The sequence below is a fragment of the Bacillus rossius genome, chromosome 1, assembly GCF_032445375.1.
Source record: "Bacillus rossius redtenbacheri isolate Brsri chromosome 1, Brsri_v3, whole genome shotgun sequence".
NCBI classification, from domain to species: Eukaryota; Metazoa; Arthropoda; class Insecta; order Phasmatodea; family Bacillidae; genus Bacillus; species Bacillus rossius.
Window position 1 is genome coordinate 145,063,388 of NC_086330.1, and position 26,758 is coordinate 145,090,145.

A 26,758-nucleotide genomic window follows, 5' to 3' on the forward strand; every position below is an offset into this window, starting at 1 on the left:
CAAGGTTTGCGGCAGTAAACTTTTGACGTGTTACTAAGAAATGTTCATTCTGCTACTGTACAAATTTTCGGCTTTGGGATAATTTTCCATGTATTAAAAATCTTTGTTTCTTTACAGCGAAATTCGTCCTGACCCGAGCCAACTTCAGCAACCTTGCAGTAGTACACAGTACACGGCTCGGATAGCTATAGCGGCCAGACACATTGTACCAGGCTCTCAACAAATAAACTAATTTAAAGTTTAAGAACTTTTAACTACTTTTATTTAATGTTTTCACATCGGGCTCTTCGTGTTTTTGTAATACGTATTTCCATTTGTGTTTTTTCTCTCTTCATAACACCTCTCTTCTAATATTATTGAATAAATAGCATATTTAGTCAAACGTAGTGAAAGGTTTTTAAATTTAATCATTGAGAATAATGTTTTGAGTAAGTTTTGGTTTGCTATTCTGAAAGTATACTATAGTTATTACGTTTGAGTACCATATTGTTGAGTGGGCAGTAAAGTATTATTTAGGACTTCACTTCTCGTTTTCGGTGTTCCGCGCAAGGTTTGCGGAGGTAAACATTTCAAATGTTGCTAGAAAACTTGAATGTTACCACTGTTTTAAATTTCAGTTAGGAGCAAATTTTACAAAGATTAAAAATCTTCGATTTCGTGGGAGTGAGAGTGGCCACAGCGCTTACGGCTGTGGCTCTGTCGCAGTGCGTAGACGACATTGATAAGTTCGGGAGTCTCTAGTGATCCTATAAATTAAGCTAAACTTTTGAGAGATATGTCTCTGTAAAGCTTAAGAACTATACAGCAACTTTTGTTTAGGAAATATTTGCGTAAGACCCTTTATTTGTAAGTGAATTGTCTTTTTATTGTCTTGACTGATGTAAAAAAACTTATTTCATTAATTAAACAGTTTTTTTCTTACCTTTAATGTTAACACTTAGAACTTTATTCGTTAGAAACGTGTGTAGTGGTGCTTTAAGATTATTTTCATATAGCTATCTAGAGTCTACGATAAAAAGTGCGTAAATGGGAAGCATTTTAATGAACTGCTGCAAGTCGCTGTCATCTAGGACTTAACTGCAAATTTTCAGTGATACGCACAAGGTCTACAGCGGTAAACTTTCGGTATGTTATTAAGCATAGTCGACTCTACCATTGTGCAAAAATTCAGCTTTGGACAAATTTTTCACAGGTTGAAACCTTTGTTTCCTGGGCTAATAGATAATGACAGTGTGAGCATTATTTTGTATTATATGTGTTATTTAAACCAATGATGTACAGATATGACGAACATTTAAGTAAAATAAAAATAATAATGAAATTATAAAATATTATAAATAGTTCCTGTGTTAATAGTCGTAACAATTTTGTTTGATTTTTTTGTAGATGCCTAGGCATATTATAAGCGGAAAACGGAAAGGAGGCGTTGGAGTGACGAAGAGATAGATAGAAGAAGCAGAGTGAAGAGAAGAAAAATGAAAGAAAAACCAAGAAAACTGAAAAACAAAGCTCTGATCATTCTGTAGCAAAACCATAAAGCCTAAATAGCGTTTCTTGTCCAGCATGTGAAGAAGTTTACGTGGAACCTCCAAATGAAGACTGGATTCAGTGTTCTACATGTTCTGAGTGGTGGCACGAAAACCTTTCCAATTATGAAGTCAAGGAATTATATCAAAGTCGTTCAAATATGTTACAATATATCTTCTTTACATCCTGCTCGTTGTTTAGTGTAGGATATCTATAAAACTATTGTTTACTTTGTCCATAAATATATATATTTTGGTTTCGTCATCTTACCCCAATAGGTTCGTCAACTTACCCCACTCCTGGGGCAAGATGACGAATGTGCTAACTAATTGGTTTCTTGTCAATAACTTCGGAACTACGCAAAGTAATACAACCTTTTTACATATTTAGGTAGAAATTAGTATGTACTTCGTATTGGTACCAAATTAGATATTATATATGCTTATTTATCTGTTAAAGGCCATTTCAAAGCTTAACATCGTCAACTTGCCCCGGTCTCCCCTACGTGCCCTTACCGTACCACTTCAGACATACTTAAGCTACAACCAATCAGATCACATCGTTTGAAAGCGTGTTATTTATACCGTCAAATTTAAGAAGTAGTTCAACATAACCCATGTACTTTAACATTTTAAAATTTCAAAAAATGTAAATGTGCAAAATTCTGTAAAATTATAGGAAAAAATATCTAAAACTCTTTAAGTTTCAAAAAGAAAAAAGGCCAAATTATATTTTAACACAGGCATGAACTTAAAGCATGTATCAGCGCAGTTAAGAGGATTACAATAAACACACATGCGAAGCATAATCACCTCGTGATGATGCTCACAGATGCTGAATGCAGTAAGCTATACTACAAAGAAAACTTAAATACAGTGGATTTTTCATTCTTTCGCGATTTGCATTAAACACAAAAGGGAACAGTACTCAGATGATTAAGTACCACTGTCTTCCTTTTACTCTCCCCCATTTTCGCAACGCATTCACGCCAAAAATCACAGTCGTACTTCAACGTAGTCCATCTGAATAGCAAAACCTTTTATAGGTTTTAATGAAGTTGAACGCAAATTCCTTGCTAAATTGTTACTAACATCATCTGTTCAACAATGCTCGCTTCATGATTACCTACATTTTTACAGTCTTCCATAGCATTATCCTTTATGCAGCTACGCGTTTTTTTTGTAACTAATTGCTTACCAGAGTGGCACACCATATACTTGCATATACCTCCACGACATAGCGAACATATTTATATCCACCTCTACCCCCTAGTTAGAGCAAGCACTGAACAAAATAAATTATGGAAGTGCAGAAATCTGAAGAGCTAATGACGGGTTAAATTAGCATGGGTTGAATCAGCGTAATCATCGGTAATTCTGTCAAAACAAAAGACGAGAATAAAAAAATCCGCTCTATTTTTTTATTCTCGCGATAAAATATTGCAAACAAAACGAATTCTTGCTGCTCAGAGCAGATATCGCTACTAATTAAAATATTCATAAACATGATCAATAGCATAGTGTTTTTTTCCCTCACTACCCAAGCAACGGAAAATGCTTTGCAAACGGAAACAAATGAGAGGGTGAAACGGCATGTGTTACGTTGCAAGGGTGAAACGTAATTGAATAAGAACGCTAATTTATTGATGTTATTGCGGACTCCACTGTTGTTCTTAAAACATCGAATGTAAACCCTCAGTTTTTGATTACCTGCTAGTACAAATATAGACGAATATACAAGTCTATCAACACAAAATCAAATTGATTTAAAACATAACGATAGTTAATAAATATTGCAGCTTAATCAATCATTAATCATAACTGTACTTTCAGTGCTCAAAATAATGAATGTGTTTTTTTTCAGTGACTGTATTATTTCGAATTACATAAATGTATGTGTTTGGTAATATGTCCTAATTCATTAACAGTGCTAAAATATCCCCAAACCCGTATGTCTTAACTGTAATTAAGGTGGGTCAGCTAGCGAGTGATCAGTTCGCGCAAACACCGACCTTAAGGGGAGTCACGTTCCAGGTCATTCATTATTTTATGTTTACGTTTAACTCGATTGAATTTGTACACTTTTTTCATTGGATGGAATTCAACAAAATGAAAAAAAAAGCATACTTATTGCTGACAAAGTTGAATTTTTAACATTTTTTTGCATTATGGATAAGGAGAATCAAATGGAATAATAACTGAAAATGTGTTGTGTTTAAAGGCAGTGCTGGTGGCTACTGCACGGTATCGTTTAAATTTCTTTCAGAAAAAAATTATTTCATTTTATTTAGCCTTATTAAATCACAACAATTCTGAGTATTATAAAAATTTAGGTAAAATTATTTTTTTTCTTAAAGAAATTAAACCATGTAAAATAGAAGCCAGTAAAATTGACTTTAATCCTAAGAAGTTCCAGTTTTATATTATATTTACTTCTCCTTATCCATACAGTACAAAAACGCTAAAATTCAATTTTACCAACTAAATATGTATAACGTATGATATATATAATTTTGTTTGAGTTCCGCCACTTAAAAGGCGGCAATTTTAACAGCGTGGAACGTAAATAGCCTGTGAAAAATGACCTGGAATAGGATATACGCCCTTAAGGTCTTGTTCAAATCGGTACGAAGCACCGCCAAAATAGAGGAGCACCTCGGTGGCCGAGCTTGACACACCCCGACGTTCGCGTGTTGGAAACTTGGCGGACGTTGGCGGTAGCCGGTGAGTTTCCTCCGAGTTATCCCAGTTCATACCCAGGAGTTGTTTTGGAGCACGTTCTTGGGCTTCGAACCAACTTTAGTCAGATGTGGACACTGAAGGACATGCAATTCAACCGAAGAATATTAAGCGAGAGTTAATTCAATAAACGATACACACTAACACACAATCGAGAAATTTATTTTTGGGAATCCGGTTCAAAAGTAACTCGAGGATAGTAATTTAAATATATATCTGTCGTTTTCTTGCCTAACTATTAAAACATTTTTCATCATTTTTCCATCTTTTTTTTTGTCACTGTGCAACGAAAATTTTGTTTTTATATTTTGATACATATCAAAGTTTCTTCAAACTTAACAAAACAAAATAAACACTTAAAAAGGTTTCACTGTTTTATAAAGAACTAAGTTTTTCCACGCAAAATTGTTATCAACGGGAAAAATAGAATGACCAGTTCAAAATTATGAAGGAGATCCTTTAAATATATTTATTTTTAAACATTCACTCAAATTTTAAATTTTTTCTTCGATCCTTACATTCAGCTCGTATCTCAACTTTGATAATTTTATAATATATATTCTAAAAAAAAATTTAAGATGTAACTCTACACTTCAGAAATATAAATTACACATAAAAATATAGTATATTCCACTAGCCATAAAGTACAATACATGGAAAATCTTTTACAAAAAGGAAGAAATAACACACTGGTTTGTTTACTTTCCTCTTACCTGTATATCGGATGATGCATAAGCTGGAGGTTGCTATCGTCCACCCATTGTTTTTTCTGTAACATAAAGTGCAAGAAAAAAAAATAATAATTCGCCATTCCAGCGTATTATGAAAAAAAACCACAATACACTGCCAAAACTCGCCATTGATAAGAAACATCTAACCTCGGTAACGAGCAAATTCATGTGTTCTCATGTTGCAAATACACTTATAATACGAAACTCGGTCACTAAAATTAAATAAAATTCTTAAAAATAGTGACAAGCGTGATAAATAGTGTTTTCAACTATATTTCTGGACGCGAATCACACATAGTCATCTGCACCCTCCGCTAGAATTCGCTGCCGGAGCAGCTACGTCGACTACTGAATTATTTTATTAGTAGACTAAAATATTATAATATATAATAATACAGATCCAATAAAAGAGAGATGACTTGAAAAATTCCAATACCCCGACTTTGGATCTGATTTTCGACAATGAATATTATTAAAACACTGCCCATCTTTTTAACATTCAGTAAACAGTTAAAATTATAATGTTTTTGTGATCTTTTCTTGGCACAATTTATGGTTATTTGATACAATCGCATATTTATTTGAAATAAAGAGTACAGGTATCAACTTTACTATACAACATATTAGTTGATTCTTAGTTTGCTTAGTATTTCTTAAATAAAATCCCCAAATTTTTTACCCCTGTACTATTTTACGACACGGATGCCCATGTAAAAGTTCAGTACAATGTAAATATGGCAATACACGTTAACCAAACAAAATTCGCCGAAAAAATAACTCATTAATTTACATATTGAATCGATGGATTTCTGTCCTCGGTTCGATTCCTTTGGAATTTTTCCCGAATTTCTAGGTCAATAAATACAAATATCCAAGATGGCGCCCAAATTTCAAGATGGCGGGCACCTCAGTAATAATAAATGATAACTGCACTCTAGCGGGTTAGAATAAAACTAGCATGATGGTAATGTACTCTATAAGACGAGTACAAACACAAGATGGTGTCCTCCAGCAGACGAAAATAAGATGGTGGCAATGTCCTCAAGCAGGTGGTAGCTCCTGGTAGTATGTACTGAACATAAAATGTCGGATCCATGATGGTCGTCAAGGTCAAAGTCAAATTTCAAGGTCAAGGTCAAATTTCAAGGCCAAGGTTGAATTTCAAGGTCAAATTTCATAGCCAAGGTCAAAGTTCAAGGTCAAGGACAAAGATCAATGTCAACAATTGAGGTCAAAGGTATGGTGAACAGAAAATTATACTAACATGTCGCCAGCACTCTAGCAGACGAAAACAAGATGGCGGCCTCCATATTAATAAATAACTGGTTTACTCTCGTCGTGAATCGAACCGAGGACCTAAAACAATTAAGTAACTGAACATTTGTAGTATGCAATTTTTAAAAATATTTTTGGAATTTATTCGGAATTTATAGCATTGAAATTACGGATTTTCAAGATGGCGGCCGTAACGAAACATGCAACAATAATAGGATCCAATATGTCGGTCGTAACGTAAAGTGTAACGATGACATCGTACTCAACCAAGATGGTGGGCATAATGAAACATGCAACATTTATATAATCCAAGATGGCGACCATAACAATAAGTGTAACCGTGGTTTATAAGTAATATTTTATTAATTTTTTATTATTCAATTTAATTAATTAATTTTTTAATGAGTTTTAAATTTTTTCCGATTTTCTAACATAAAAATTACTTATTTTCAAGATGGCGGACATGATGTTATACTAGGTGACGATATATATACTTTGACATAAGTGGTGGGGGGACTCAGTCTGCCAGCGGCTTCCTTGGAAGAAGGTTCGGTCGACATTTTAATTTTTCTGCCCTCACCGGGTTCGAACCGAGGACTCAGAGCTCCATGTCGAAAAAGTATGTTTTTTAAATAATTTGTATTAAAATATTATTAATTGCATTTTTTTATAAATTTTAAAATTCTTTTCATTAAAATCGGATAATAAATAAATAATTTCATGATGGCGGACGTAACGGAAGTTGCAACGGTGACGTCATAATCCTAGATGACGTCAGAAGATGATTGGAGGCTGTAGACATGGATGCTTAAGCCTCTTTTAGGATTCTGTGTTCTTTCTAAGGCAAAAGACTTTTGAGGTTTTTCAAACTCCTAATTTTTGAATTTTTGTGAAAGAAAAAGAGAAATTTTTAATTTATCGAAATTTTTGAAATTTTTTTGGCGGAAGTTTTTCCCCCCAAAGAATGGAAATTTTGGCGAATTTTGAAGAATTATGGGTAAATTTTGAAAAATTTTGAAGGTTAAAGGTAAAGGTCAAAGATGAAGGTCAAGTTCAAGGTCACGGAAATCCAAGATGGCTGCCGTAACGTCACAATCCAGGATGGCGGACCGGCACTCGGCACCACACCCATAACTCGTGCCCCGGACCGGCCAAACTATACTACTTATAAGAAACTGCATGACGCGGCCTTAGCAAAGTGCCAAGCACTCAGAAATTTATGTTCTAGATCACCAAAAGAACGTGAAACATATTTAGAATTGACAGGAAAGTCACCAACTTGGCCATACGCAATCCGATGGAACTCTTATTATAATTCCATACAAGACCTTTCAGCAGCACAGAAACGTCTTGATGAAACCATTTAAGGAAAATATACATATTTTGAGTGAATATGTGGAATGTTCAAAGCCAATAGCAGAAGCTATTCAAAGTCTGCAAGGAGATAAGGACACCTACAATGGTTATCTATTACCAAAACTAATGGCAATCCAATATATCATTGAAAATCTTAAAATGGAAAACCTAAAATATTGCAGGTCTTTGCTCGATGTCATTGAAGAAAACCTAAATAGACGTTTTAAAGTTTTGCCGTTAGAGCCTGCAGCAAATGATGCATTATTAGCAACAGTGTCACATCCATTCTTTAAAATGAAATGGGTATCAAAATCACTTTAAAAAAATGTAAAAGAACTTATCCTGACAGAAACACGTAAAATTAATCAATCTCAAAAAAAAATCGGAGGCTTTAAACAGAAATGGAGAAGACATAAAAAAAATTGGTTGTCTGTAAAGTCGGTTTACCGACGATAGTTTAACGTGGCAACGTCATAACAAAACATTGATGAAATGATTGCATACTTTTATGAATAAAATTGAATAATTTTTATTGAATTATCGCTATTTTTATGGATACAAAGAAGGAGTGAAATGAAATCTACTATTTAATTGATAAATTTACTTTTATTTGCACTCATTAATTCAAATATGTTTATTACTTTAACGAAAAGATTAATTTAAAAACTATAACTTTTATACATGTTTGCTATTTAACTTCTTCCAATCTGTGTTATTCTGTTAAGGATAGGACGATGATAGGAAAAGTATGAAACGAATGTGAGTGTTTCAAGTTTAATGTGCCTCGAAAAAGTCAAATCGATGGTTGTTACAATCGAGTTGAAAAGAGATAGATGCGACGCAAACCTACAATGAGCGTAACGGGACAAAGCGTAACGGAAAATGTGCGTAACGGGACAATGAGTCATCCTTTTTCGTGCGTGCAGCCGGCGTTCATCGATTTATTAGACGTTGTCACGTCAAAAAGAGCAAAAGATTACTTTTATTACATTTTTTAGAGGACTCTGATTCTGTGTTGCAAGTAGCGACAACACAGGGTCTACTGGGAGCAACGTTGACTTAGAAACACTTCAATACTTAAATGATAAGGACACCAGCCTGAAGAGATTAAATGTTTATTCTACAATAAATATAAATAAAAATATAATGCCTGTTTGCTGGGTTCCGCCCCTGTTGAGCGACTCTTCTCTTATGGGGAGAAGATAATTAGACCTCATAGAAGAAAAATGAATGATAAAATGTTTGAAGAATTGGTTTTGCATAAGTCTTAATTAAAACCTTAAAAATGTAATATATTTCTTACATTTACGCGATCACTGTTCATACATAATTAATAATATATAATTAATTTAATAATTTAAATAAACCTTAAGATTAATAAAAAAAATCCTTTAAAAAAGTAATTTATTTAAAAAAGTATTTAGAAAATACGTATTTTGTATCTAGTATTTTTAATACAATTTCCAAAAGTATCTTGTATGGGATATCTCAAATGCTTTACTCAGAAGTATGTTGTAACTTGTATTCCAGATACTATTTAAGAGGTATCTTGTACATCTCTGTCCACAACAGCCCAAAACCCACCTGTCATCTGCCCCTCCCCGCATGTATGAGTTGGGTGTGCCACTGCGCTGACGCTGACAACCACGCACACTTGTTTAAAATCACTGTTTACAGAACAACAGCGGCAGGAGCATACGTGGACCATCTGGCACTTCTGGTCAGAGACGAGTTACAATGACACAGAGAGTATGTATCGATACCAGCCGACCTGTGGGTAACGACCTTAAGGGGCCCGCCTAGTCAGGGGTATCGAGTATTTGTAAAGTGAGATGATTAAGTGCGACGCTTGTTGGTGCTCCTGGCATGGTGTCGCCTCTAAGCGCAAGGTTGTGGACTGGCGCTTAGACTTCTCGGCGTGCATAGGGAAGATATGAGATTATAGCGGTGACCGTAACATTATAAAGTTGTGCTTCAGTGTTTTCAAGAATCTGTACCATATGATTCATGTCTAAAAATCATTCTGAAAACACGCTTTTTAACCTTTTTCACACTCCTACAAATACCGTTTAGAAACCATTTCGGGAAACAGATATCCCAATCCGCCCACAGCATATCCTTAAATGCTTTTCTAAAACGGACACTACTCTGATAGCGGGAGCAGTTTTCAAATCTCGCTGTTTCTTCTGGAGCTCTGCACACCGTATGTGTAGATACGAGTATATTTTGGGAAAATATTCCAAAACTGACTGAAGGTAAAAAAAAAAATGTAACATCGTCTGTGTTTCGTGATTGGATCAGTTTATTTTAGGTACATGTCGATTGTTACAACACCAATCACAGTAAGTCAGTGTGGAAGCAAACGCTTCCTGAATGGTTCGGTCAAATAAGGCAACGGCTCCTCTTGCAGACGGCCGCCAATCACAAGGAAGAAACCGCTGGTGGGGTTATATCTTGTCTAATATGCGTTCAGATTAATTCGCAAAAAAAGCCGGCCCTACGTATGTGTATCCTGGTATTCGTTGGTGAAGGTGGAAAGGGGTGATGAGAGGGCGGAAGCACTGGGACCAGCGGTTCGTGAACGTGTGAGTCGGTGCATTGTCTCGCCCGAATTACCCGCTCCTGCGCGCGCAGATAAGGAGACGGGTGGAACGAAAAGGGGAGCATGCGTTACGCCTTCTTTCCGGCTGAGCGCAAGTACGCAGCCATACGGGACCAGATACTGCTCAAATATTATGAAAAAATTTTAAAATGTGCAAATTTTAAAAAGAATGGATATTTTGACTGATGATGATTTCTTTGATATTTAAGTAATATGGTTTTTTTTCTCGTTTATCTGAAAGTTATTGTGGATTAATAATTATTTTAATTGCTATTTTTAATTTGATATATTGTTAAGCATTGTACGTCTTTGTCTTGCACAATAATTAATTTTAATTTTTAAACTTGTAACATTTACAACAACAAAAACAGCTTTTGTATAATTTGTTGTATAAGGGAACATATTGCAATAATATTGCATTTAATACATAAAGTACACTGTTAACACACACACACAAGCTTGCCTTTGTTAAGTGTTACCTATACTTATTTTCTGTTAAACATAGTTTGTCTGTGAAAATTATATAAAATTTAAAAGTATACTAAATTTCAAGGACTATTATTGGTATGTATAAATGTAGTTTTAAGACAGCAAAAGTAATTTGTTTTAAATCTATTAATACAAACTCGCCCATAGTGGATTGGGTTATTTCGCGAACTTTTTCGAAGTTTCTTGGCTTCTGGGTTTTAGCCAAGCCAAACCTGAAGAGTTCACCAACGTTTCGGTCGACACTGTATCGCATATCAACAGCGTAACAGTCTCCGTTTAATGCATTCAGCAAAATGACAGTTCGTATCTTACTGGTCAGATATTCCCGCCAACCAAAATAAATGAGGTCACTGATAGGCGGGCAGCTACAACCAATCACAGACGCCCATCATCAATTGGCCAAGCCAAATGGAAGGAAGCCTTACAGCTGCAGCCGATCAACAAACACTCACCTCTTAAGCGAAAGTATTAACGAAGACTTAAAGAAGGCAAAATTTTAATATTAATTCTTATAAAAATTGTTATAGCATAAAAATTGAAAAAAAAAATATGATGCCTTGGCTGACAATTAATGCCACATGAGAAACAGCAGAAACTTACACTCGTTAATGGTACAGACTGTACAATGTAACTTTTTTTTAATGGAACAGAAATATTCATGCGAGATTACAAATATTTGTACATTTGTATTTTACAATAGTGTTCTTAGTAATACTGGGTTCGGATTCTTACTAAGCCGTTTATGCTTTGTGTTGTTACAGTTCCTTCCAATAGTTAGTTATTTGTAAACCGTTCCCTGAATAGCTTTCCAGTGTTAAGTGCGCAAACTAATAAGCATAATAAAAAACCTCTTATTGAATATTTTATTATCTTTTCCGTGGTTTCAGAAAATTTTGCTTCAATGAAACATCAAATAAAATATTAGATTATGCACCAATTGTCGTAAGAAATACTCAGTATTATCACACAAAAAAAACGAATTTCATTTATGCAAAAATGACCATAGTCATGTGCTGTATAAAGTTACAAAATATTTCTAGTAGTATAAAAGACTATTTCTTGGCAACTGGTATCCAAAGGAATCGTTTCTAAAAGTACAAAAAAAATTCTGTGTAGGTACTGCAAATGACAACATATGTATAAGGACCAATAATGATTTTAATTTTATTCAGATTAGCTTAAATGCATTTTGCACATCACATCAAAAAGGTATAGTGCAGTCAATTAATGCTCAAAAAGGGGATGTAGAGGGAAATGGAAGAAACACAATTATTGACTTTGGGATTTTGTTTGGATTTGTTAGGAGGTGAACATACTAAAAATCCCTACTCCAAGGAAGTGAGCCGGGGGCAAGGGGACACATAAAATGTCATTATTTCGGTTTTTCGCTTTTATCTTGAGAACAATGCGTCATAGCGAAAAGACTTATAAAAAATTAAAACTGACTAAATGTTCCAAAAAGTTTTTTTATTCACTTTATCGCTATCTCACATAGTATCTCAGTTATCTACGCTCTAAATTCACAAATATTTTGCCACGCATATTTTGAATTATTGGACTACCTAACGTTTTTGTTCTTCGTCCTTCGAATTCATAAGATAATAAGCTGTACATCATAAAATTTCCTTTAAGAATATGTTTCATTTAACTATTCTGTATTTAACAGTTCAGAAGTTACATGACTTTTAACTTTTTTTTGCGTGTAAATTCCGAGATTTTGCAGAAAAACTTAACTTTTCTATTTTTCGTTACTCCACTGCTCTAACTCTGTATAAAAGCCAATAAATCCTTTTCTATACGTATAAATATTATGTACTATATATAAATAGCACACAAATAAATTATATGTATAATATATGTAGTATATAGTACCTATATTTTCAGGTGAATATGTGTTTCATCAAAAGTAATGATTGTTGGTATCACTGAATACTATTTTTGACACCCAGAATCTAATGAAACCATTTGGAGAGCTCCATATCTCACACTTACCAAAATACAATTACTATACATGATAAAAACTACCTGATAATACTCAAAATTAGTTTTTTTATCAAGGATCGCAGACTCTTTATTTTTAATTAGGAGCCATAATAACCATCTATATAAGCGATAATACTTATTATTCAATGTTTTGTAAAATATAATGTACAGTTAATATATGATATATATTAACTTACAATCGCTCCACAAAGATATTAGGGTAGGGTGATTCCAGAGTCAATAACAATTTGTACATACATTTATTCTTATTAACACATTACCTCATGCATGTTTTTGTTAAACTATGTTTCATTTCACTTCAGAATATATTCACACATTGTATTGCAACTATACAATTGTTCCAATTCCTGGCTTTCTTGGGGCGGCAGGGTCCTGGCTCGTCATGGGAACTTAGTCACTCAATGTCTGTCCATTTACACAGTTTGCACTCCTCGCTGGAGCTTACCTCGCGCCTGTCCACACGCACAGCCTCGCGCCACTCAGTCGCACTCTCTCGATCCCGTCGCTCCGCGTCGCGCCACTCTCGAGGGGGTCTCTCACCCTCTTCGGCGATGTCGCTCTTCCCTTCACTATCAGAACTCTCTCGAAACTGTCGCTGAACTTTCGCGACACTCCCGCGTCGCCGCTTAAGTACCTGGGGCGCCCTTCTCGAACCGACGAAAGCGGCTGTGACCAGTCGCGTCATCCAGTGCCGACCTGACGCCCGAAAAGTCGGGAAAGGCGGCGTCCATTCACGCCACTCCGCGCGGCGGCACGCGGAATTCCCAAAGTCGCTCAGCGATAGAGTACAGCGCCAAAGAATGATGAAGCGCGGGGAGTGGAAGGGGAGGGGGTAGTGACGACCCTTGTAATACGACCAGGCGCGCGTGGCATGCCTTACATCAGTGGACGGCGCGTGACACGGCGCGTGACGCCAGTGTCCGTGACGGACCACCAGCCAGCTCCGAACTTGGTATCGCGGTCTGGTCTCTCGCGTTTGTATAAAATTCCTTGTCAAAAAACAGGTCCAAAGCTGGGGTTAAGGATTGTTTAAGTATTTTTTGCTTTTATAGGAACCGTTTCTATTAGTTTAAAATTTCCTTTGGTTTCGTGTTGCCAACTGCGGGTGGTAGTGGCAAGCAACGTTTACGATTCATGCAGCGAATCCTAGTGGCGGGCGCAGAAAGTAAGTGTGTGATTCGCATCTAGAAATTTTGGTATGTAATTGAAAAGCGTATATTTTATTGATCAGTGTCTTTATCCGACTCGATAGTATTTTAAAGAATTATACATTAAATATCGTGTATAAGTTTATTTGTAACATGAGCAACATGATAACATATGAATTTGCTCTTCGCCGAGGTTAGAGATTTATACATCATTGGCGAGTATTGAAAGACTCGCTCACAATTTTTTTTATGGTGGTTTCGTTTATAATTATTTTTGGATAACAAAACATTCTAAAAAAAATTACGCGCTTTTTATGGTATGAAAAATATGGTACACTATTGTAAGGATTACAGGCACTTGCAGAGAACCATTATCTTTAATATCCCACCATCAAACTACAGAGTCACTGCTTGAAGTCCCGTAGAGGCGCGTTACCAACGTATCAGTTCGGTGCCTGGCGCGTAGAGGCGAAGAGGCGTGTGATGCGCGAGTCAGTGTCACCCTTAGCGGCCCGCGCTGTAGAGCTCGTGCGTCCGACCAGGCGGGCACTGGCGACGAAATCCCGAACTAACCAAATGTTGAATATTTAACCAAGTGCTCGTGCAGGGAAGGGCGCACAATGTACGGGATGTCGGTAGGATACAAAGACGTGGCGGTCTTTCAAAAAAAAATTAAATAACATTTTTCCTCTTTGCAGGAACGAGGGTGGAGCAAGGGCAGGGAAAACCGTTTCACATATATTCATTCGCTGATTCTTTAAGCATCGTTAATGATTCCGCACGTAATCCCTTCTCTCTCCCTTCGCCCTGCCACCATGCCTACCAGCCAACCCCAGCGCATGCCTGGGAACTCGTTTATAAGTTGGAATTGTTTCACCCGCTGGCCTCCTTTCAATCTTTATTGGAAATCTCAGACGAGGGTTGTGCAGGGAAGGGGGATGATGGCAAATCCCCCCACCCCTCATCGACAGCCAGGCTTGTTTTGAGCCACCGAAGCCGGACTCGCTACCAGCCACTCGAGTCGAAAAGACATTGCTCTCCGAGGACGCGCTCAGGAATAGGTCCGGCAGAGAGCCGACAGGACCTGTTGACACGCCCCCCTCCTTCACGAGGGAATAAGGCTCATGGCTCGATCTCACACGCCTTGTTGAATTCTTTTTTGTTTATTTTTTCATCGTTTCTTTTATTCAATGACTATTTTTAATAGTTTAACTCCACGCCTCCCTTGCATCTGTTTTTCCTCCATAATTATTTTTAAAAAATACACCAAAGAATATAAAATGACGCTAAAATTATTATAATTATCCAGACTTACGGGACATTTCAAACCCACTGTATTACACTAAGTGAATATATGTATGTTGAAAATATGAGTGACAGAAAAACAAATTCAAGGACGAAATCGAGCTAGAATTAAAATGAATAGCCATTAAATAAAAAAAATGAAATAAAATCAGCATGGAGTGTGAGACCGAGTCGAAAGGGGGAGATATAGGAACGAAAAGACGACATCAGGCTCCAAAACTTTTTGTTCTGTGCTAAAACTATTTTCCAAAATTTGGTTTAGTTAAGGCAGAGATTTTTAAAGATCATAGCATAGGATCTACAGACAGTATTATTATAGTTGTTGCCATTCACAATAGGAATTCGACCTCAAATACCAGTTACTTCACAGAGAAAAATATTAGTAGCAGCCAACCAGTGACTTTTTAGTTCAGTCGTGCCATTAAGTTATATACTATGATTTAAAAAAATCATTAATTATGAAATTTGTTATTGCAAAAAAAAGGTAGAAACCAATATGACGTCTTTCTCATCTCTTCGCGTTCAATAATGTCTGGTAACTTTCACATTACTACCTCACGAACAAACATTATATATATATGTGTGTGTGTATGTAAATATACACACAAGCATTGAAAAATAAAAAAGGGTCAATAAGGCACTATAAAAATTAAATTAATATAATTAAACAATAAAAACACAAACAAGCAATAACATTTATTAAAAGTGGCAAAGACAAACAAAAAAATATATTTTTCGGCAGAGCCTACAAGCGTAGGTAGATTTCTAAGTAGGCCTACCTACTTATTCTGGAATTGTTTTGGAAACTTCAATAAATTTCTGGAACATTTCAAAAATGTAATGTATATTTTTTTTATACTCCATGCAACGAACGTTTTTAACTCAATGCATCCAGCATTCGATAGCATGGAAAGATTTTTCATATTAAACTTACTTTTTTTTAACTTCGAATGCTGTTTTTTTATCCTTGCACTAATACGTGGTTGTATAAAAATTTGCTTTTATGCCAACGCTGAGGACTATATTAACACTTTTTAAAATAAATTCGAACAAATTTGATAATAAGGAAGTTAAAAAATATTTTAATTACAATTCCCCTTATTTTTACTTTAATAGTTCCTTTAATCAAAAAATGATTCAACCAATGGTTTACGAAAATGTTTAGTATTTTTACAATAAATTATAACAGATTTGATAGTATACCTAATAAGAAAGTTTTTTTTTGTCTTTCAACCCTTGTTATTTCAACCCCTTGAAATAATGGTAGACTGTTTCATAAAAATCTACTTCACATCAACTTTTTATACCAAATTTAAACAAAGAAGAACGGATTTAATGATGTGCGTTTTTCAGATTATTTGTGATTTTTTTTTTTAATTCTGTCCCTGTTTTAGGTAAATTTCGCAGTAGTACTACATATTGTAGCCCTTACCATGGTGCAACTTCCACAAATGTTTATATAGATTTTTGTTTCATGGTCCATAGACCCCAAAACTGTCATCAAATCAAATATTTATATATATTTACATGTATATCAAATTATTATGGACACGATAACTGCCGTAATTTGTCATAAATCACTTCCAAACTGACACATAAAATAAAATAAAGAAAAATTTCGGTCCTGTTCGTTAGTGGGCAATATCCGACCAAAGGGGTAGAAATGAAGGTTTTTTGAAAAACAGAAAAAAATTATATAACTCCTACGATATAAAGAATATCACATTCGTTTGAACTCGAAGGATTAAGAGCAAAACACTGTTGTTAAATTAAATTTTTTGATACGACTTACCATTACTGCAAAGGGTGGAATAAACAGAGGTTTGAGGACAAGAAATTGCATATCTTCCTTCCTATGAATACCATTGAATTAGTTCAAAATGTTTGTAAATCTTATATTTTTATCTAAAACTGTTGTTCGAAACAATTTTTGATAAAACCAACCATTGCTGCATAGGGTGGATAAAGAGGGGTTAAAAAAATAAATAAATTTATAACTACCTTAGTAATAACAACATCAAATCTGTCTAAAACTTTTTTTGAAAATACAAACGATTATTGCAAAAGGTTGAGAAAAACAAGGGTACAATTTAAAAAAAAACATTATTTCTGTACCATGTACACTATTAAACTTGTTCTATATTTATTGTAAAACCATAAATTATTATATATAACTTTCGTCTGAAATAATTTTTTATCATTCCTGCAAGGGGTGGAATAAACAAGGTTGAATGACAAAAAATTCCTGCCTCCCTTAGTGTACACACTATCTAATCCATTAAAATTGTTTGTAAACCCTACAAAAATCCTTTAAAACTTATTTAGGATACAATTTTTGATAATACCACCATTATTGCAAGGAGTTGAAAAAATCTGGGGTTGAAATAAGAAATTAAATAAAAATTTCCTACCATGTACACTAAAGGATAAACTCTTATTTTTGTTTAACTTTCTAAATATATTTTAAAACTTTTGTTACAATAGATTTCAACGTAACCAACCATTACTGTAAGGGGTGAAAATAACAAAGCCAAAAAAAATTCGTTCATTTTTTTAATAGTTATACTATCAAATCCGTTATAATTTATGGTAAGAATCCTAAACTTTATATAAAACTTTGGATGAACAAAGTTCGATAAAACGAATTATTACTACACAACAGGGTTTAAATAATAATAAGAAATTTAAAACTTTTCAGTACAAAATTTTCGAATTTATTTTTTATAATCTTAATATTATCGTAAACATTGGTGAAAAGCAACATTTTAAATGACCACCATAATAGTAAAAGGCATGAAAATAATGTTTGAAAGTCAAAAACTTAAAAAACTACCTTAGTTGACATGATATGAAATTCGTTCTAAGCTATTCAATGGTGAATGCATTGAGTACAAACATTCATTATATTTTCGCTGCATTGAAAATGAGAAAATGTTTAATCGATCATTTGGATTACTGGAGAACATAAATATGTTAAGTAAATAAATTCTTAAAATGTTCCAGGAGTTTATAGAAGTTTCTCAAGTATTTCCATATGAAATAGGTACTCCGAAATCTACCTACGCCTATAGGCTTTGCCGAAAGGGATATTTTCTTTTATCCCTTTTGTGCAATCATTTTTTATATCAAAAATTGTTTCAGACATATATTATCGAAAAAAAGTATAGCATTTACAAATAATTCGAACGAATTCGATAGTGTGCCTACTAAGGGAGTTATGAATTTTTTTCTCCTCCAACCCATGTTTTTTCAACCCCTTGTAGTTATGGTTGATTGTATCAAAAATGTATTCAGACAAATTTTTTTGGTATTATTCCTACGAGATATAATACGTTGAAATGGATTCAATATCTGTATAATTATGGAAGTTATAGCGATTTTTATGTTTTTCAAAAATGCTCAAACATTTCTACCGATTTTTTTCCATCACTGTATTGTACGTGAAACGTGTTTAATTACAGCAGTATCGTGTCCATTGTTTTATATATAATATATATTTTTAAGTTGACGTTGGTTTTGGGTTCTGTGCATCGTGAAACGAAAAACTATATAAATAAATTCCAGTTTTCCGGAAGTCGCACCTAGGTAACGGCTACAATAAAAATTAGTCTTTCTTCGAAATCTACCTAGTAGGTATTAGATATTCATAACAATATGGATGAATTTCCATCGGCCATAATGTGCCGGAGCATGACGGAATATAAACACGTGAAACTCTGATAGTACTTTATCACCACTGACATAATATTTTACGTCATCAATAGAATATCATTATAGTTACAAAACTCCTCAGAGACATTGTGTATCGTGACCACGAGTCAACAGTTAAAGCATGTTTAATTTAATAGAATAATAACAATTTTTCGCTAACCTGGTGGTTGCGCACAGGAAACGACAGTTTTTGTGATGTTATATTGAAGCCTGCTGCCCGGTAATCCTTAACAACTGACCGTTCCGAAAAAACAACATATTGGTGCAAGGCCGCCACGCACGCTAGAAGTGAAACCTTGGAATAATATTTTACGCGTTATTTTATAGTTTGGTGTCGATCCGATGCGTATTTGTATTTATATCTTAAAAAAACGGAACATTATTTCTTTAAAAAATGCCATCTTTCATCTGCGCGACTCTGCTGCAATCTATGATCGGCCGCGGCAATCAAGCCAAACATGTTTATGACGAGAGTTTATTGAATTATATCTAGTTAGAGAGTATTTTAATCGAATTCCTCGTCGAAACAAAATGCGAAATGGTCAAGTCTCGTATTTTCCCGGACCGTATGTGGCGATCTACGAGCTAAAATCGATTACTTTAATATTTTATGTTAATCGTTTGCTTATTTATCTGTTCCGGTACTCATATAGAGGTTTTTAACAGAGTTGAGTAAAAATACTTCTATCCTTAATTATTATAGGTTTTTATATTTTATATTCATTTATATAAATTATGTTCCAGCGTTGCTTGCTGTTAAAAGGTCGTGGTGACGATAAAACTTGAAATCTAAGTGGAATTGCTGTATTGTGACTAATGATTGCACTGCGATCCATCTAGAAGGAAAAAAATAGCAACCAAACATGTCAATACCAAGCTAAATGTTAACGTAACAGATTTTAAAGAATTTTACCAGATCTGCGTGTAATATTTTATTTAATTCCTCTTCGTCAATCCATGTACTATGGCCAAGTGTCTTATTTTCCCTTGTTGTATTTACCGAAAACCGAGTTTGAAAACGATTTTTTTCTCTTTTAATTGTCTGACTGGGTTTAATTGTCTGACTCAGCAAGTAATTTGGTACATTTTTCGTTGCGCACTTGCCTTTGCGCTTTGCTGACGTCATCACCTCGATTCACCCAAACGTCTGTAAAGAAGTTTCCAAAAGGCGCCAAGCGCGACTCCAAAAGAAAGGGGAGAGGAGACAGTAGGGGCGATAGTTGGAAACAGGAAAAATTCGCTGAATTAATCTTGCGATAAGCATTAATTCAAAATTGGCTCACATTTCGTCTACGAGGTCTTTGGGCCAATCACAAACCTTCAACTAAAAGAGACGAATCACAGGCTACCGAGTTGATACGTTCTTGCATGTGAGCAGCCACTGACCGTGTCACACTTGCGTGAAAGTGCAGACGACTGTGGAGTCCAACCTGGAGGTCATTGAACCCGCAATTTATTTTTCATTTCCTAACGATAGCCCCTCCAGAGTTGTGGGAAACTATTAAAGTTCAGTACCTGAGATCTTCAATTTTGTAAATATTCCACGGGCAATCTATTTAACTAATTTAATATCATTTTATGCAACTGAATCCTTTCTCTGAACGATAGCTGGTGACATGATAGATTTGCGGGTTCAATGACATCCTGGATGGGCTCCACGATACATGGGTTAACGTCACTACGATCCTCATTTCATTTAGGATCTCTAATTGGCCCAGAGTCCTACATATTGTAATTATTAGTAAAGCAATAGCAGACGCAGCGCAAAGGTTTGATTATTTGAACTTTAGCATATCACGAAATGAATCTGCGAATTTTTTCCCCCGGTCTCTAACGATAGCCCATTCCGAAGAGTCTTCCTGAAGCCGCCCTTGAAAGGTACGATCTCTGCTGGACCCGCCGTAGCGTCACATCTCTTCTCCGACGGAGCAGTTTCGAAGCAGTAAATCCCTGCGTGAGAGCCTCGCCTTCGCTCTGCCTGCCCTTCTGCCACACCGCCCTCCTGCTGCCTCCCAGCGCTGCCGAAACAATTCCTCGCCATCCGTTATCTCGGAGCGACAGCCGCGACCCGCGAAGCCATCGCGCCACCGGGGATTTGGCGCAGGACTTGGCCCCAAACATGCCGACCGTCAAGCGTCATCCATCCTACACTGTCATTTTTGTTTTGTAAATTGAACAGAAATATTCATGTAAAATTACAGATATATGTTCATTTACATGAAAACAACTATATCACTACCAAATAATGTTAGCAGTAACACTGAGTTCGGATATTTACCCGGGCATTGATGCTTTGTGTTGTCCCAGTACCTCCAGTAGTGAAAGTTATTTGTGAACTGTTCCCTGAATAACTTTCCAGTGTCAACTGCACACATTAATAAGCATAATAAAACTAATTAAAGTCAAACTGCTCAATATTCGATTATCTTTTCTATGGTTTAAAAATATATACTTTATTGAAACGATTAAAATATCAAATTATGCCCCAATTTACGTAAGAAATACTCAGTACTATATCGAAATACGATTATTTTATATATTTGCAAAAACAACCATATGTAGTCAAAATTTACAATATCTTTCATAGTATTACAAACTATTTCTTCAACTGGTTTCCAAAGGAATCTTTTGTAAAACTACGGAAGGCTTTGTCTTTTTATAGTTTGTAACATGAATTGTCTTAAATGCGACAGTTTCAAGAGAAGAATCAAATGTCGACGTAACCTTCTGACACAGGGTTTGTAAACAGTTTCACGTGGTGTTCAGTGCTCTTCTGTCGCTTATTCTTCAAGATCAATGAAATGTGTCTGGTTAAAAAAAAAAAAAAAACATATCTACAGCCCTTAAACACGTTTTCAGATCCTCAATAATTTATAACGTGACATTTTTATTTTAAAAAAATCGTAAGGCTGTTTCTAGAATTTTTAAACATGATAATTCTGGTAACACCCAGCCCAACACCTTACAAAAATTTGTTTTTTCTTCTTTCTGTCTCGTTTTAGCAAAGTTCTTAGCGTGACTAGGACTTTCTGGAATATTAAGAGTCACAAACTGCTGTAGAATAAAAATTATATATGTAGTTAATTTTCCCTCATTTACTAAATAAAGTCTCTTGCAAATTACTACAGAAAGCAAAATTGCAAAATTAAAAAATAAAATAAATGACAACAGCTAGCTATACGATTTCTTACCCAACTCATTTCACTCGTGAATATTTTTATCTCTCAACTTCGGAACTTACTTTTTATAGCAGTTATTTTTATGACGTTAATTTTTACCCTCCTTTTTACCTCGCACGTAAAAGAAAAGAGAGAGTTGGGCGAGACGAAACTTCTTTTTTCCTGTTCCTTTGTAGGACGGAGATCGTCATGAATCCACCCCCAGGGAGGACGGCAGCGGAAGGAAAGGAGGGGGGAAGGGGTTGGGCTGGTGGTTCGGACGGGACGCAGGGGATGCTGGGATACCGCTCCACGTCCCTTGTTAGCGCGAGGGAAATCCTCACGCTTCACCGGCGCGGTAGACAAGCAGTGGAGGGGAGGTGGTTACAGCCGCGGACTGGCCGACCCCTCGGCGAGGGAACAGCCTCCGGACAGCGAACACAACTTCCCCCGGCGCCGGCCGGAACGCCTGGAAGGGCGGGGCGCCCGAGTGGAACATCTCCCGAGGACGGGCCGACCGGGAGATGAGCTAGCGCCCGGCAACAGGCCGGCCGCCACGGGACACGGCGCGACACCGCGCGATGCCTCGCGACAGCTTAACAGGGGGGGGGATGTACTTTAACAGAAGAGTCCTTTCAAAAACCAGTTGCTGAAAAAAAACGTTTGTAATACTACCAGAAAGATATTTGTACAACACAAGGCTAAGGTTATTTCTGCATTATGAAATAGGTTTTTAGATATAATACTGAGTAGGTATTTCTTACGAAAATTGCCGCATTATTGTATATTTTAATTGATGTTTCATTCAAGCATAACCTTTTTTTAACCATATAAACAATGAACGATAGTTCAGTAATTTGACTTGATTTTGTTTTATTGTGCTTATTAATGTGCGCTGTTTATACTGGAAAGATATTCCGGGAACGGTCTACAAATAAATTTTTGTTGTTTTCATGTAACTCTATAAATCTAAAAATATGTGTAAATTTACATAAGTAGGTTACATTATATATATATAAGACGGTGCACTCTTATATATATATATATATATATATATATATATATATATAAACAGTGCACCGTCTTCTCGTGACAGCGTAACACCGTACTTTCGTTACGATATCTCATTCCACATTCTTGAAATTAAATTGTTGTCGTAATAATCGTTCTAAAATGGATTATAAAATATATTTCCTTCCTATAATAAACATTCTAATAGGTTGCATCCAGCACAATAGTGAGGAAAATTAAATTAAAATACTTTACAAGTGAATATTAAAAAAAATCAAAGTAATAATAGATAAACAACTTTTTTTTAAAAATAATAACCGTCTTCAAAATACACAAAGTTCACTAAAAAGCAAAAAAAAAAAAGTTTTATACACGAAATTAATACTTTTTTTCGTTGATTATAATTATGAACTTATTATTATGTAATTATTGTTTTATAATTTTGAAGTCGGTGCCTAATATAACATTAAAAAAAATGTAACTCAATACACGTAATAGATGCTAAACTTCCCTTGAATTTCAAACCTCAACTAATAATGTATACTAATGCTATCTTCATAACTTTTTGGCCATATACCTATTCTCTGTAGTTTTCAAGTTAGAAATGTTTCCCAAACTGTTTTACGAAAATGTTTCATTAAATATCGACATTGAAATTTTAATCTCATAGCGACCAAAGAAGTTTCAGTTCAAAAGTTCACTATAATTGTTACTGATAGTCACTAAATTTCAAATACTGTTTAAAATCAGCTCTAAGGCTAGTCGCTAGGAGCACGGGCGCAGTGGTGGCCATGATCTCCAGACAGTGTCCGGTATTTAGCTCTGTAGTCATACCTTTAAGTGTGTGTGTTTGCGATGGATAAATGTTGCTCTATATATCAAATACTATACAATTAAGTTATATAATTTTTATGTTATACTAGGCACCGACTTCAAAATTATAAAACAATTAATAATTCCATAATAAATAATAGGTTTATAATGACAATAACTGGAATAAAAAATTAAGTATTAATTTATTATATAAATATTTATTTTCTACTCTTTAGTAAACTTACGTAACTTGTGTGTATTTTGAAGTTGATTATTATTTTTTTAATTATTTTTTTCAATTTTTAATGATAGGCAGACCTTGTAAAGACACTTATCGAATGAGGAAACGACGGGTAGTTTTAACTGAAGACAGAAACACTTAGGAAAAAATATTAAAAGATACGATTGAAAGCACATAGGAGCGAAAATAGATTGTCGGATGTGAAAGCTTATGTGTAAAATAAAATAAGAAACGAAAGTCAAGAAGATCGAGACCATCGCTTTACCATGATACGTGATAATTTAACCACTGCAGGTGTTGAACAACGTGCTCATCGACTTACTTTTATTTGCTGGCGACTGGCCAGCGAAACAGAGGAAGAATGTGTTCATTGTTTAAATTTAATGAATCGGATGAACAGCAATCACAACAATTAAGCGCATTACGTAATTATTCTTTACAGAGGGTGCTAAATGAAACTTCAGAAGAAAGGAACAGTCAATTAAATAGTTTAAGAGACGCAGCACACCGTTAAAAATATATATTAAGGTTTGAACAATTTCGAACAGCCATTGACATTTTTCAGATGACCATGTGTATTATGCAAAAAATCACTTAATCTGCAACCGCGTGTTAGTTTGCCTCCAGAATTAGTTTCAGTCATTAGGAATAGTAACGTGTTCTGGATGCTCAACACTATTAAAAATGTAAAGTTCTGCCTCAAACATATTGGAGTAAGATGGGAGTTGGTACTGTACCACATGAATTAGCCAAACGCATTACTCAAACCAAAATTTATGGAAGTTACAACCTTAAGTGGAGTTGCTGCCCGACATATATTTGGCAAAGACTATTCATTCTGGAATTTTACTTCCTATCGAAAAAGGCAACACTGTGACATTTAAACGTTTGACTGGACAGAAGCTTATACAAGAGAGACGCAAGTGGAGCCATATAAATTGGCTAGTCATTTACGAAATTTCCGTGGTCTCCTACAAGACTTTCAGAATTACCAATTTACGTCTTATGCCACCAATTAGTATTTTTGGCACAATTCTAAATTTGAATTTTGAAAAATAATTTTGCCAGTCATTTTTGCAGCTAAAAGATTTTAACTTTTCCGCTCTCTGTACACTCCCGTTTAACCTTCGTCAGGCCAGTTTCCCCAGTCTTTTCCCAGCACTGAATCTGGTTTTGCCGACCCAGTGCAAGTCAGACTGTGCGCTCGTTTTATCTGCGCCTTGGTGCACGCCTATCGCCTGTAATTCTCCTCCGAGCCGTAACAAAAAGTGCTATGTTCTGCAAGCTATTAGAGCAGATAGGTTCTGAGAGCCAGCCTTACGCGAGCGATTTCAGGCACAATTAACTTATGTTTCGGCACGTCCCTTGCTTAATTTCCCACAGCCGGGCAGTTTCCACCCCACCACCTCTCTCCAGCCTTTCCAGGGAACCAGGCATAGTTCACTGGCCAGTCACCAACCCCGGCCTGTCTTGAGGTCACGCCCATCGGCCTGCGAAGGCACCGCCTCTGCCCTCTCGTGGCAGATTTGCGAGTTGTTTCTCCTGGGTGTTTGAACGCCCGCTAAACGCCTGCCCCCTGGCACCTCACGCAACAAACAATGCATCGTAGTTCATTTCCAAGCCACCAGAGCACTGCACTAGTCCCCACCATAAGCTCCATGCCTCTCGTGCGAGAGATACACGAGTTGATCTCTCCTTGTTTCGAACACTCCTCAGTAGGTCGCACTGACATCGACCAGAACCACCAACTTCGAGATATCCAAGTCAGATTTTCTCCACCACCCCCTACGGAAATCTTCGGAACCTTTCGGCTTCCGGACCTTGCCGTTTAATTACGAGTCGCTGCCGTCCCGAGGATACTTCGTGCCGCGGGAGCAGACGGACCACACCGTATCGTCGGAGAGCTGTGCAACAAGACTTCACTCCGGTCGTTGTTCAACTATGTCATCAGCTAGCTATTCAAGGGATGTGGTCCCTAAAACATTTTAGTAATTATTAATTAGTTAGTCTGTGTACCTCATATAAATAGTCATGCTTCGTTAATAATACTTAGTAATATTTTCTAATTATTTTAAATTATGGAAATGTCCGCGACAACCGCGTGTTCGCGAGCTCCGCACCCTGGTTGACGCTAGAGCCATCTCCCTGTATGGTGAGTTTTTGACAAACTTTATTCCCCGACCATCATCGTTTTTAGTAGGCATTTTCTGCCTATTTTGCTAACTGTATGTGAACCAGTTCTGATCATGTTTGATTCTGACCTGTTCACAGACAGGGTCCATGGGCCGGATGCGGACCTAACAACACCACCCTCGAGTCCTTCCTCCAGCAGTCAGGACGACTAGGGCACCCTGACGCCATGTTAAAAGCTCAACTTCGGCCAGCGAACGTCAAACCTCCAGTCCTCCTGCTTTTTTTTATGTCTTCAGAATAACCATTCGATCACGAAGTTGAAAAAATCGGAACACCAGAAATTTTTCTTTCGGGACTTTAATCGCTGTAAGCGCTAATGCTGGGATTGTAAAACTTAACCTGTTTATTGTTTCTGATTCTGTTTAAATTATGTCCAATGAAACTTACTGGTAATTTTCTAATTTGGGGCAAGCCCATTATTTAAATGATTTAATTTTAAAATATTTTTATATATTT

At 35.8% G+C, this 26,758-nt stretch overlaps 1 protein-coding gene across 1 annotated transcript in view; it reads right to left on the reverse strand.

Moving 5' to 3' along the window:
* Nucleotides 1-26,758, reverse strand: part of LOC134546247 (carboxyl-terminal PDZ ligand of neuronal nitric oxide synthase protein-like) — a 765,750-nt gene that overhangs the window by 383,496 nt on the left and 355,496 nt on the right. Inside the window, exon 4 of the mRNA XM_063388932.1 lies at nt 4,979-5,034. Within this exon, the coding sequence (XP_063245002.1) occupies nt 4,979-5,034 (56 nt within the window). The remainder of the gene's footprint in view (nt 1-4,978; nt 5,035-26,758) is intronic.